The sequence below is a fragment of the Pelodiscus sinensis genome, chromosome 9, assembly GCF_052426305.1.
Source record: "Pelodiscus sinensis isolate ZL-2025 chromosome 9, ASM5242630v1, whole genome shotgun sequence".
NCBI lineage: Eukaryota > Metazoa > Chordata > Testudines > Trionychidae > Pelodiscus > Pelodiscus sinensis.
In genome coordinates this window covers 20309316-20322932 of record NC_143060.1, presented here as the reverse complement: position 1 = coordinate 20322932, position 13617 = coordinate 20309316, and the positions used below count along the sequence as shown (strand labels likewise).

The 13617-nt window shown below is 37.8% G+C and overlaps 1 protein-coding gene across 3 annotated transcripts in view; it reads right to left on the bottom strand.

Annotated features, from left to right (window-relative positions):
• Positions 1-13617, bottom strand: part of LEPR (leptin receptor) — a 61103-nt gene that overhangs the window by 37649 nt on the left and 9837 nt on the right. For all 3 annotated transcript variants that reach the window (XM_075936173.2, XM_089780456.1, XM_006125028.5), the window contains exons 2-5: positions 10446-10491; positions 6581-6871; positions 5100-5223; positions 317-522 (exon numbers count right to left, since the gene is read on the bottom strand). In XM_075936173.2, the coding sequence (XP_075792288.2) occupies positions 317-522; positions 5100-5223; positions 6581-6871; positions 10446-10485 (661 nt within the window). In that variant the 5' untranslated portion in view covers positions 10486-10491. The remainder of the gene's footprint in view (positions 1-316; positions 523-5099; positions 5224-6580; positions 6872-10445; positions 10492-13617) is intronic.

Genomic DNA, 13617 nt, shown 5'->3' with positions numbered 1-13617 from the left:
CCACTCCCTAGCCCCACCAACACCAGTAATTTTCCTCAGTTGGGGATAAGGCTTCTCAGCTACCTTGCTCCATTAATGCCAGGAGTTCTCCATCCAGGGCAGAGAGGGCTTCCCAGATGCCACTTGTCCCAGACAAGTCCCCTGACTTGCTCCTGCCTCTGGGGCTCTTCGGTCCAGCAACATCTATGTCCCTGCTGGATGACAGATGTTACCGGACCAGATAGTCTCAGATATGGGAGGTTCTATCGGTAGCCACAAAATAAGGACTTCCTGTTGCTACTTTCTATAATAAAGGTGTACAATAAATTGAACTCACCAATATTTATGGGTTTGACTGACATTAAAGGTGACTGAAGAAATGTTGCACCATGTATGATGTTTAACCACATAATATAAGTGTAGTTGAGTTTTAGTGAAGGTATGCGACATTCATATTTGTCATACCCAGTACAGTCGCATTGAGTAATCATAAAATTGTCTTTTAGAGAACCTGTAGACATGTCTTCCAATGGCAACTCTGATCTATATTGAAAAAAAAAACATTTAAAAAGCATCATGTCCTGGACAATCTTCTGCATACTTTATTAGATATAACCCTTTGGATTAAACAGTAGGCACAGTACTGAAAACAGCAAAGCACAAGAGACAGATCAGGCTGTGTGCATTTTCTACAGCTATACCTCTGTGGGCAGCAAAGGAGCCGAATGAAAGATATTTCTAGGGATTGCTAGACTGGATCAGACCATCTACTCCAGTAACCTGTCTCTGACAGCGGCCAGAAACAACTGCATCAGAGGAAGTTTTAAGAAATCCTCTGTCACTCATGAAGGTCTCATCCCAATTCCCAATATTCAAATGCTGATTAAACATGAAACCTGAGTTTTGATATCCCTCTCCAAATTTACCATCAAGAGTCATAATAATATAAAATCCTGAAATTCAGCCAAAACCAAAATATTACGTGTGCAGCAAGCTGCAGGATTTGGACCAGGTTTAGGATATGTTCAGGGGAGTGACTAGGGATGTTATATTTAGATTAACTAATCGAACCGTGGATGGGATTTCGATCGACTATTCGATTAGCTGATAAGAGTGACTCCGTCCTTGAACTGTAACAACTCTACAGGGGCTCTTGTATATTTCAAAAGCAGAATCACAGCAGAAGCAACGTGAGCGGAGACTGTTTCAGTCTCCGCTCATGCTGTTTCCCACTGTGCTTCTACCTCCCCTGGCTCCCACGGAGATGGTGCTGGGGGAAAATGGCTTTTAAGCCGGCTTCCCCCCCACACCAGTGCCCCCCCCCCTTTTGCTGCCTCTCTCTGATAGAAGCAGCGGGGGAAGCAGGGGCAGGATAGAAGCGACTAGTCGCATTACTAGTCAATTATCCGATAAGCTTATGCTTATCGCTAGTTGCTTACATCCCCAGAACTTACAGCCACTCTAGGCCTCTGAGCAAGATGAGGGGAGGGGACCAGCTCCACTCTTCCAGAAGGGGTGGGGTCTCAGGCGGAAGGGGCAGGGCTGGGGTAGCCAGCCCTTAGCGCTGTCTGGAGTGTGACGGGCTGCCCTTCCAGCCCTTAGAGCCATCACGAGGCTCCAGACCTTTAGAATCATCAGGATGTGGGACAATTGCCCTCTTTTCCTTTCCTCCCCCCTTCCACCAGGTCCAGGTATGTTTCTAAATTACTTATTAGCCACACCAGATGATAACTGGTGAATTTTGCACATACATAGCATAACAAAATATACTCTAAAAATCTAACTTTATGTGATTACTTTCAAGATGGCGACACTTTGTTTACTTTGAAGACAGAGCATGTTTATTTCTTAGATAATTTGACTTTTTCTTAGCAAAGCAAATCTCATTTAATCCCGGGCATTACTAGTACTATTGCTTTGGATGGGTTTGTGGAAAGTATTTAGTAACTAACTCTTTAGTATTCTGTTTTGTTTCTTTCTAAACTGAAGTACAGCCCAAGAGACTACTTCTGGCTGAACTCTCCAGATTTGTTTGCATGAATTTTTCACATGTTGGAATACTTTTCTTTGGAGATTAGCATACAAATGAAAATAGTCTTAGTACAAAAATCTGCAAAACTATATGGTTTAATAAAACCTTCCAAAATTTTAAATGGATGGAACTCAAACTGCTAACAAGAAATAAAAATGTTTATTTAACAAAAGCAGCTGGAGCAAATTTCCCAGTGATGGAATAGTACATTATGCTTTAAGAATTTTTTTAAGGAATCAGATGTAATATCTAGGGCATACAGAAATGCACAGGCTGAATGATATGAAGTGTGATGCAGCATACAAATGGAGATGTATGCTGTCACACTGCAATTTAGGTCAAAACTCATTCATTTCTTTCTAATATTTGATCCAGACAGGCATTAGATCACACTTCTAAAGCATATACAATACTTTTCTTTGGGTCACTTTCAAGAAATGGTATCAAGCTAAGCCATTTTACAAACTTGAGAAGGTAGTCAATACATCTAATATACTGATCACCACATGCATTTTGCATAAACAGATAATTGGCATTAAAAGTACTTAATTCTGCACTCCAGTTCCAGCAGCATTCCTATTTTAAGTTTAGAAAATCTCTCTGAAACAGAATCTTTGAAAATGGAAGAAACTTTTAAAGCAGGCCAATCCATATGTCCAATTACAGACAGAACGTATAGCTGTCTAATGCAATAATTTTAATGGCACAAATACAGAATTGCCACATTGGACACGAGTCACAAAATCACAGTGAATTATATAGTTCACCAAAAATGAGTGCCTTTCTATGACCAACCTCAAGCCAATGTTCCCTGTAAACTGAGGGCTTGGGTAGCCACTCAAGAGAGATTCAGGTGTTGCCCAGCTGAGTGGCAAAGTGCTTACAGCTGCCCACAGCCAGTGGTTGGAACAAAGATGGACTGTTGCTTTACACATTAAGATTATATACACTTATCCAGAAGAAGATGAGGCGCAGACCAGTTGAAAATTCCTAGATGAAAATAAAGGGGGGGGAGAGGGAAATGGGTGAGGTTATGCTAAAGGACTACTCCAGAACACTAATCAGGAGAGGAAGGTGGATGAAGCATTGCTAGAACAGAAATATCCAAAAAACACAATGTGGTTGTAATGGGGACACTGTAATAACTTAGATATCTGCTGGAAAAGTTATACTGCAAAAGCTCAAGATGTCCTGTTAATTCTTGCAATTTACTGGGGACCAATTTCTTGCTCCAGAAGGTGGAGGAACTTCAGACTGGCTCTGGGCAAGAGAGAGGAATTGGTTCTGAAGCTATAGATTAAAGGCAATTTGGGTGAAAGTGACCTTGAAGTGATGATTTCATGATTCTAAAGAAAAGGAAAGAGAACAGTAGAAGAAGAACAAGGAACTTCACAAAAGCAGACTTTCACAACCAGAGAACTGGTTAGATAAAGTCTCATGGGAAGAAAATCCAAGAGAAAAAGAAGTTCAGGAGAGCTGTCAGAGTCTCAATATTAAAGGTACAATAGCAAGCTACCCTGATGTGAAGAAAAGACAGGTAGAAAAACAAGAGGTCATTTAGCTCTATTAGAGTGCTTTAATGAACTGAAAAAAAATAAAAAAATAATTCTACAAAGGGTGAAACCATGGGCAAATTCTTAGGGACAAGTACAAAAGAACAGCACAAGAATGCAGGTACAAAAACAGAAAAGCTAAGGTACAAAATGAGTTGAACCTAGCAAGGGAACTGAACAACTGGAGAGAGTTGAGAGAGCAACAAAAATAAGAAAAAGTTTAGAAACGTTGATTGCTAAGGAAAAATCAGGTGGGTTAAGACTTGAATGGATGGGAGAAGACTAACAGGAAACTTAGTGAGTCTTGAAACCCATAAAGACGACAGTGATAAATATTCTCCATAGCCACAAGTAGTAATCGGCTCAGTCCACAGCAAGGGAGATTTAGGTTAGATATTAAAGAAAATCTTTCCAACTATGCAAATAGTTAACATCTGGACTAGGCTTCTATGGGAGGTAGTGGAATCCCGGTGATTGGACGTTTTCAAGAACAAGTGAGACAAACACCTGTCTGGGCTGATCTAGATTTCCTTGGTTCTGCTTCCACACAGGAGAGCTGGACTAGATGACTTTTCCAGCTCACTCCCAGCTTGCCATTTTTTTAAGGCTCTCAAACTACTGGATGAAATAATCCCCTCCTTCCTAGGATATTATGCTATAGAAGATATGGTGGCTATCGGACAACGACATCATCTCCATCTTGGCAGCCCTCTTGTTACTAGTATCTTTCCTGCAGTATATTTCAGAGTCCTATTTGACTGCAGTCTCTTCTTCAAACCTGCTCTGTCATGGGCAGCACTTTCTATTCATAGCTACTTTAGATGAAGTCTATAATATTTGGGGGTGGGAGGGTGAATCAAAAATGTTTTTTAAAGGCTGAAACTCTTGAGCTGTCAAAAGACCATATGTGAACTATTGAGGAGACAATAACAAAACAAGATCATTGTTTTCATTGCTTTTATGGCCTAAATATCAGAATATTGGCACTTGTAACTGAATTGAGGCCTCCCAGAGAGAAACAAATGCCATGAAAGCATACTTTTAGAACTGGGACTGTTTTCAAACTATTCTGGCCTGCATGTGAAAGGAATCAGTGAGCCAACAAGGAAAACTACCCCTTTAACAAAATATGAAATTAAGAAATCAACTATTCCTTTGGAACATCAGGTCTCACTACAGAAACTATAATTTACCTTCACTCCTGGGGGGAAAAACTGACCACCACGTGATGAATGTTAAATAAGTTTAGAATGGTAAAAAGCAACAACAACAACAAAAGGTACTACAGATAATCTTTGGAGAGGAAAATTAACACATTAGCAGCAGGTCATTAATTTGGAGATGTGTAAATCAATTTCTCAGGGAGTCTGGAGTAGAAAATTGGTAAGTTTCTTTCAAGGTAATGATTGTACAGACTAATGCTACCACTGCATTTCTGATCACAAATACTACTATACGATGACAAAGTCATAGGACCTTTATTGGTATTTTAGGATATCCTTACAAATGGGAAGCGTCATATATTTTATACTTACAGAACATACAAAAGATTAATCTTGAATTCTCCATTCAAATATGACTTCTTGTTAGACAATTTCAGGACACAAACTAACAGTTCCAGGTTTCCGTTAGTCCAACATTGAATGTCCCAGCTTAAATCTATATTTAAAAGAGGTAAACATTTTCTAAACCATACTGAAACCAAAGACATTTAAAGAAATAAAATTTATCTGTAAGTCTTATGCTCTAGCACATATGCTACACTAAAATGAAAAACCAGGACATTTCAAAAATAATACTCTCTCATAACTGTATTGGGTCCGAACCAGGCAAATCATGTGCATTATATTACTTATGTGACTAGTCCTTTGGAATTTCGGGCTATTTGTGTGAGTGAGTAAGCAATGTCTGCAAGATTAGGGCTTTAGGTCCTGATTTTTAAAAGATATGTGTTGCTGCATTCAGCATTGCAATGCCCAACTGATTTAGGAGCCTAAATATATTTCCAAATGGTTTTAGCACTTAGCAAAATCATATTGACAGTTGTTTCCTAAGTGCCTAAATCCTTCTGAGAAAAGATTTAGGTTCCTAAATATCTTAGCAGTTGCATTTAAGATGTTGCCACGTTAGACACTGCATTTAAAAATTAATGATCCACCAGGTAGCCTCTTACTCCAAAGAATGTACAGAACAGGACATAAAATTAACATATTATAATCACAAAAAATAGTTTAAACAAATTTTCTAATGTGCAGCTAGTGACAATTTTTAGCAGGGGGGTAGGAGATGAATGGACATGTTAAGTTTCTAATATTATTTTTAATCTTTTTGCTACCATTCAGGAACAACACCTCTTTGCAGCATTAGAAATCAATACAATAATTCTGACCATTTCTTGAAAAGAAGACCTGATCAGAGGCAGTGCTGAAAATACAGGATAAAATCTTGACCTTGCTTATCTCAATTGGACTTTCAGCATTACCTTTCCCACTACGTACATTGTGCACGAGGGCAAGAGGAATAAACAACCATCTTTCAAATGACAGGATGCAAGTATAGACACAGTGGATGATAACATACCGTGGACCTGAAGGCAGGGCAAGATTCACTTTCTCAAGCTAAAAATCCATTCAAAATGTCTATGTCCTTATCTACATTTTATTCAGCATGCCTCTGCAGACCCAGTTCTATCATGACACTCACAAGAAGTTGGCCAACTAGTAAGTAAGTGCTAAAAGTAAGGGACAACTGAGGACAGTCATCTATATGACTAACAAAATGGATTTATATCATCAACACGTGACCATTCACCACTTCTATCTTTTGTCTGCCTTTCTACTTGGCACTCTTCACTCTCTCCAGGGCAAGAAATTTGCCTTCATTTAAGTTTGTACAGTGACCAGTACAATCCAGGCACAAATGGAAACAAGTGATAACAATAAGAAAATATTCAAAACCCAAAGAAAACACAATGTCCATTATTGACTCACTTTAAAGAGCTACACTAGAAACCTACTTGTTTGCTGAGGTGCTAAGATATTTACTTCTGAGGAAATAAATGTCTTTGTTTCAATGCCTGCTGTGTACAAAGAACAATCTGAGTGTGTTTCATTCCATAGGCAACAGAGAAAACTCTCTTCAGCCACCTGCACCAGAGAATTGGTTTCAGCAGTTCCATGCTCTCCAGGTGACCCAGGACTGCTCTCCACAACCCCAGAAGTCTCATTTGGTGACATGCAAGGGAACATAAAGCTTGATGCTGGAATCTGATGTACCATACAGTGAGAAACTGCCACCTGAATAAAATCTGGAAATACAAAGATATAAAGAAGAAAATGAGTTACGCTACTTCCAACTATGAAAATAAACTAGCTGCTGTTCCAAGGAAACAAAGGTGCTTAAAAATATTAGACAAGAATCTCCAAGTGCCAGTCTCCTCTGAATTAGCATAGATTTATTCAATTAGGCTTCCAGATCTCACCCATATGCCTCATACCTGAATAAAGTTACCCTTGCTCTTTTTTTATAATTACTGCATATAACATCACATTAGAAAATAACAAAAACAAAGATAGGCCAACACGAGAAAAATCTATAGTTGTCTCCTGGTGTAAACTGCTGCAAATTAATTAGAATTAACACATTAAACAGGGATTGAAGTCAAAGGTGATGCATCAATTTAGGAGAAAATTTAGCCCTAAAGCTGAACACACACAAACTGTGAGGTCTGAAAATCCAGACTTGGGTCCACATTTTGCAGCTATCTTCTAAATTTTTAGAACCTGGATATGCCCAATTTTGGGGTGTTCATAAACTGAATTTTAATATTGTGGCTTAACTCTCTGTTAACTAATAATATATGTAGAAATATTTTGTCCTTGCTAACGAATATCATCATGTGAGTACAGAAACTGCATTAAAAATGTTATTTGTAGCATTTTCTAAAGACATGCAAAAGAAATTCTAGTGTTTATAATAATGTAAAAACCTACAGTGATAATATGTGAAATCCTGAATCAGGGTTGTCAGCCAGCAGTAAATTCACAGATAGTCCATAAAAAACGTGTGAAAATTGGACCTGTGCATAGAATCTGTAAAATCATGTAGATACTGTCTCCCCATTTCACAGAGCTGTCATGTGGTCAGGGCTCCTGGGGACGTAGAGTGACGTGATGCCATCACTTTGTCATCCCGTAGGAAAAGATTTTTTTAATATATAGAGAGAGATATAAACTGTCAAGTCCTATGCAGGAAGGATTATTGGCTGTCAAAAAACATTATTAATACAAAGTTTGACAGTGTGACTGTTGCAATGTTTGATCACAAACTGCAGAACTTGGAGGATGCTGATGTGGCTAGTAGGCAAGTTAAACTAGCATAATAACTTTTCAATGTGTTTATTCATACATCACAACAGCCTACTATTCAGTTTTGTCCTTTTGAGCCATCTTTACATTATATAAGAATGTCCATAAAAAGTTTGGTTGTCCATAATTCTTTTCTATACTTTCCATAAAAACAGTTTTCTGCAGTTGGCAGCCTTGTCCTGGCTACACAGAAGTCATTGAAAGTTGTGTCAAGGGGCTTCAATGAGGCCAAGATTTCATTTAAAATTATCAGATGTCTTTTCTTTCAGGTTTTGTTCACTGTAATAGTTTTTAAATGCTGCCACCATACACTTGTTTGTGATTTTACAAGACACTATTTACAATTGTTAAATCCATGTTTAATGTGTTTTACAAAAATGGCCAAGTAGATAAACAGTCCCAAAAGACTGATTTTATAGAAAATAATATCTAGTAAAAGGTGGTATTTTCTATTAAGGTTAGATGCCTTGAAAATAAAAACTGTATATAATGTAGGAACACATTTGTTATATTACATGGCTTCTGTTGGTAAATCAGAGACTGAAGTCTGCTAATAATACTTCTGATAAAGATAAATATGCCTCTTTGAATTAAAAAAAGCTTTAGTTATTGAAATTCATGTAACTGGCTTACAGGTATCCTTGTTTTTAGTGTAACATGCAGGAAATATTTACAGTTTATTACATAAAAATGTCTTGAGCCTAAACATCTTGTAAATGGATCCCACAATAACAAAAACAAGAGAGTATTTGTCTTTTGTCTTCACAAGCACAATCTGCTAGAATATTTACATAAACTGAATAGTAAACCACTGCAAAGTGAAAAATAGGTTTCTAGGTAAATTTATGCAAAAGTGACAAGGAGTCCTGTGGCATCTCATAGACTAAAAGATTTATTGGAGCACAAGCTTTCATGGGCAAAGACCCACTTCGTCAGATGCACGGCTACCCCTCTGATAGGTAAATTCATGTTATTCACATCAGTATCTGAAGTGTTCAGTTTCTTTGGATATACATATTTTATGATCAGCAGTACCCATAATGGTGTGTATTTTCTCTTGTTTAACAAGGCAGAGTCTGTGCCTTGTCAAACATCAGTGTCATTAAGTTCCCTGACTCCATGTAGAAAATTCAGTTAACTGAACAGAATATTAGTGCATTATCCATGATGCAAAAACAAATTGAGGGACATGACTATCTACGGGTCAGGACATACAGCTAATATGCTGCCCATTTTACAGCTGGCACTGAAAGAGGATTTCAGTTTGTCTTATAGATATAGATATAGATATATATTAATTTTGAAGGACAAATCACACTGCAGAATCTCACAGGACAAACCAACCAAATCCCATCAGATCAATGTGCATGCCATTGCTACAATACCTTTTCAAGAAAGGTAAATGAAATGAATAAGCTACAATAAAATTGTAATAGTATTACTGAGCACAGGCTTGTGTATTTTATATTCCTCAATAAACACATGCTTTTTTCTATAAATCAGTAGACAGTAAGAATATTCACTTGTCACCGATATAGGAATTTATCTAGAGAACAGGTCTAGTATAAGAAGCAACAGTACAAGTAGAAATCTGCTGACCAGTGACTAGAGACAAACAACTCTATCTCCCAATTCAAGTCCCCTGAGCGCTCTAGTTGCCCAATTAAAAGACATTTCTATAAATGCAGGTAATTTTAAGATATGAATTAAATTGGGACAATGTAATGACCCATTTGATATTGAACAAATAAAGACATGAAAAAGCCTAAGAAAACCTGCTGCAAAGATTGGAGAGAAACAACTTTTGAAACAACATAGTGCATTGGATTTAAATATCTACTTTATCTTTCATCAACATCTTGGGAAATTTAAAAGGACAATTTGCCAACTAAACTAAAGTTACAAGTGAAATGAAATCTGTTCTACAGCATATACCAATATTAATGTGCATGAGAAAATTCATGCACATCTGATTTAATCTACTCTGTTTATTTCTTCTACATCAGAAAGGAAAAATGAAGTCCTCATATTTGAGCTATTATATTTACCATAAACTGATCACTCATTCCAACGATTCTGTATATGAAGTAGGGGGATATGTTTTTGCACTAAACCAAACCAACCAACTTCATGTGAAAGCCTCACTCCATTGAAGTCAATATGAGTTCTGTTCTGACTTCAGCGGGGTCCAGATTGCCCATAAAATTCTTATCTGTATGAATGCTAGTTATGGGAGCTGCACTAGTTTCTCTTGACTAACTATAATAAATGTATTACAGTTGCAGGTTTGTCAATCATTTTTTTATCAAAACTAGCTAATTAGATATTGATCAGCTATCACTTGCATTGTTATTTTCATCAGAAAGTTATTGTCCAGTCTGTAAGGTACTGTGCATCAAATGTTTCCATTGGAAATGAGGGCATTCAGCATCTTGCAGAATCAAGTTTTTACTTTGTCAAAGTCAATAGCTACAGAATATGTTCAGAAAAACCCACACTTTCAGTACAACTTACCCAAGTGCAGAAACACAGTCAAAAGTTTATGCAAATACATCTTGTTCTGAAAAAAACAACCAAAATGTAATAAATTAAGAAACAATGGAAGAGATTGTTTCCATTTCAGAAGTACATCTATTATTCTGTTTGATCTTGGCATCCTTTAAAAGCCTATTCTTTAAATGTTGTTAACCTATGAAAATATAGATTCCTTAAACATACCATGGCTCTGTATAATTCTTAAAATTAAAAATAATGGTGTGCTTTATTAATTTGATGTTTGCTCTTTTACAGGAAGGAAGACAGAACAGACAGCATCACAGCAGAAAAGAAACACTGCTTAGAGTATTGATTAAATATCAAACAGGCAATCTCTCACCATTACACTTAGGAAGCGTTCTTCATTCCTTATGCATTTCCTGACTCACAAGCAAATTATTTCCTATTCTTCCCCTTCAAGATATTGTGAATCTGCACAGTTAAAATGACAGAGATAGCAATTTCCAATATACAGCACACGTTTGATCCCCATGATTTCTGTAATTCGTTTTCAGTCAGAAAGAAGTCATTTAAACAGTGGAAAGTTAAGCACGACAATTAAAACATAATTGCTTAGTACAATTTCAGATTTTTGCCATGTAGTCTCTCAAATTCTACTCACACCCAATTACAAAAGATGTTTGTAATTATGATCAATGTATCTACAATATCTGCAGAGGTATGAATTATTCAGCAGAGGTCTTGGGTTTTGAGTTTTACATTCATACAACTTGTCTGTAGGGCTGAGCTAATAATTGACCTTTTAGTTCAGCAACTGAACTAAAAAATCTGAAGGCAATGGGCTTGTTTCAAACTAAAATTGAGATTCTCAATGAAACAGAAAGTCGAGAGAGAGAGAGAGAGAGAGAGAGAGAGAGAGAGATTGCATTCAACAACCCATTTCAAATATCATTTCAAAATGGTTTATTTTGTCATTTTCAAAATGAACTTCAACCATTCTTTCTTGTTTCCAGGCTTCTTTCAGCTGCAGTGTCTTGCTATATTCAGCCTGAATTGGTGAACAGTTTCAGTGGCTCATCAAAAGCATTTTTCAGTAAGTTTACTATTCAGTCCTGAATTTTCTCCCAACAAAATTCACCCTCCTGTGCTTGATCATACTTTCCCTCATACTGGACTGAGAACCCTACCTGCAATGGAATCTATAAACCCAGGATCAGAAATCATGATTTGGGCACGTCCCCAAAGACATCCATAACCACTATATACTACAGAGCAAAACCTCATTCTGAATCTGAATCCTTCCCATGCCATCAGGTGTTGCTTACGGCATAAACAAGGCTCCCATAGGGGATCTCGTTATCTAGGGGCCTTATAACCATGACTACATGGAGCCACTAGTAATTCATTTCCTGCATAAAGCAGGATACTGAGAAGTGCACCGACCACAGGGACTAGTGCAACCAATCTGCTGCCAAATTTGTGGCCTGAAGAGAGGGAACCTGCATGTGGGAAGAGAAGAGAGCAGAATTCCTTCCCAATTCCTACAAACCTCCAGTGCACTGCTTGGCAAGGATACTCAAAAGGTCTGGGACTCAAACAAGAATTCTAAATAGCAGCAATGCTACAGAAAGTTATCTCCCAATATGGAACATAAAACTTTATTATAATAAAGAAACCAGTATTATTGCTAAAGCTAGCACTGGTCTTCTTTGACCTCACTGTGGAGCTTCTAGGTAAAACTTCCTGCAGCCGCTACTACCTCCTGTCTACCTGTTACAGACTTAAAGACATGTCACATTTGCATATTTTTCCAACCTTTTATCCTATGTAATCAACAAACCCTCAATCTTCAACAGGAGTTCAATTCTATAGACTGAATTACAGATACAAATGAGTCGCTGGCTTTGTCAGTCATCCCAGTCAGGTCATCTGCTGACTTTGAAAAGATTTAGTCCAATTAATTTTACTTGGAATATCAAATTCCCGAAAGAAGTAAACTCCAACACAACAGATTCAGAACAAGTCAACGGGATTATCTCCCTTCATTAAGGCTATGGTGCCAGTACTCTTCCCAGTAAGGGCATTTCTTCTATACTGTATTACATAGAGTTATGGTTTGCAGATACAGACAAGAGCTAAAGACGTACAATTTAAAACTGGATGAAGGAAAAATTAAAGTACATTTTGGGCTACATTCCAAGATCTCTTAGATTTACTATTTCACTGCCTCTACTCAGTATGAAGATTTACTCTTCTGGCTGGCAGTGTTTTTCTAATCTGTCAAACCATAAGCAGCTGAGCTGGGTTTACTCTGCAGAGCTATAGGGGAAATCCCATATCAGTCAGAGTTAACACAGGGTCATATTAACATAGAACACATAACTACCAACACTTCTCCCTCCAGTAGTCCATTCTGTAATAGATGGACACGAAGTCTGGAAGTAATAAACAAATTACAGCTCTTGCTCTAAATGTGTCCAGAATTACCATAGACCTATAATGAAAATTAACCATTCTTTTCTGTATTTCTAACAGACAGAATTGGGAGGTGATGTTTTACATGACAGAACCACTGACTACTACTAATATTACACAATGATTATATAGGTTGAACCTCCCTGGTCCAGCATCCGCAGGTCCTGAGTGGTGCTAGATGAGGGTTAGTAGACCACCTGATTTTCAGTGTGAAAATTTAGCTCCCGATGCACAGAAAACATACTTTCAGAAATCAGATCCAGGCATGGTTCAGTTGGGCTGTGGGAGGAGGGGGCAGCACAGGAGCCGGTGGGTGGCTCAGTTGGAGTACAAGGGGGTCCCGGGAACTGGCATGCAGCTCAGTTGGGCTGCGGGGGGGAGCCAGGAAATCAGACCTGTACTGCACTGAAGTACACTGATTATTGTTACTCTCCATATTTTTTAGATATTATCACAATTGTGCTATAGAATTATCTCACCTTGACTCTGGCATATATCTTCATTGCCTGGAAGGAAATCCCACAGCCAAGAGAACAGGTCTTAACCCAAGTCCTTAGAGCTTTCCCTTGAGAACTGTCAGTCACAGAGTTCCCATCAATAACTGCCATAGAGAAAAGACTGTGACTTAAGTTTCAGAGCTATCCCATAAAAGGGCTTTAAGATCAGTGCCACTATTTTGGGTTGAATTCAGTTCTCATGGTACTACTTCAAAGTA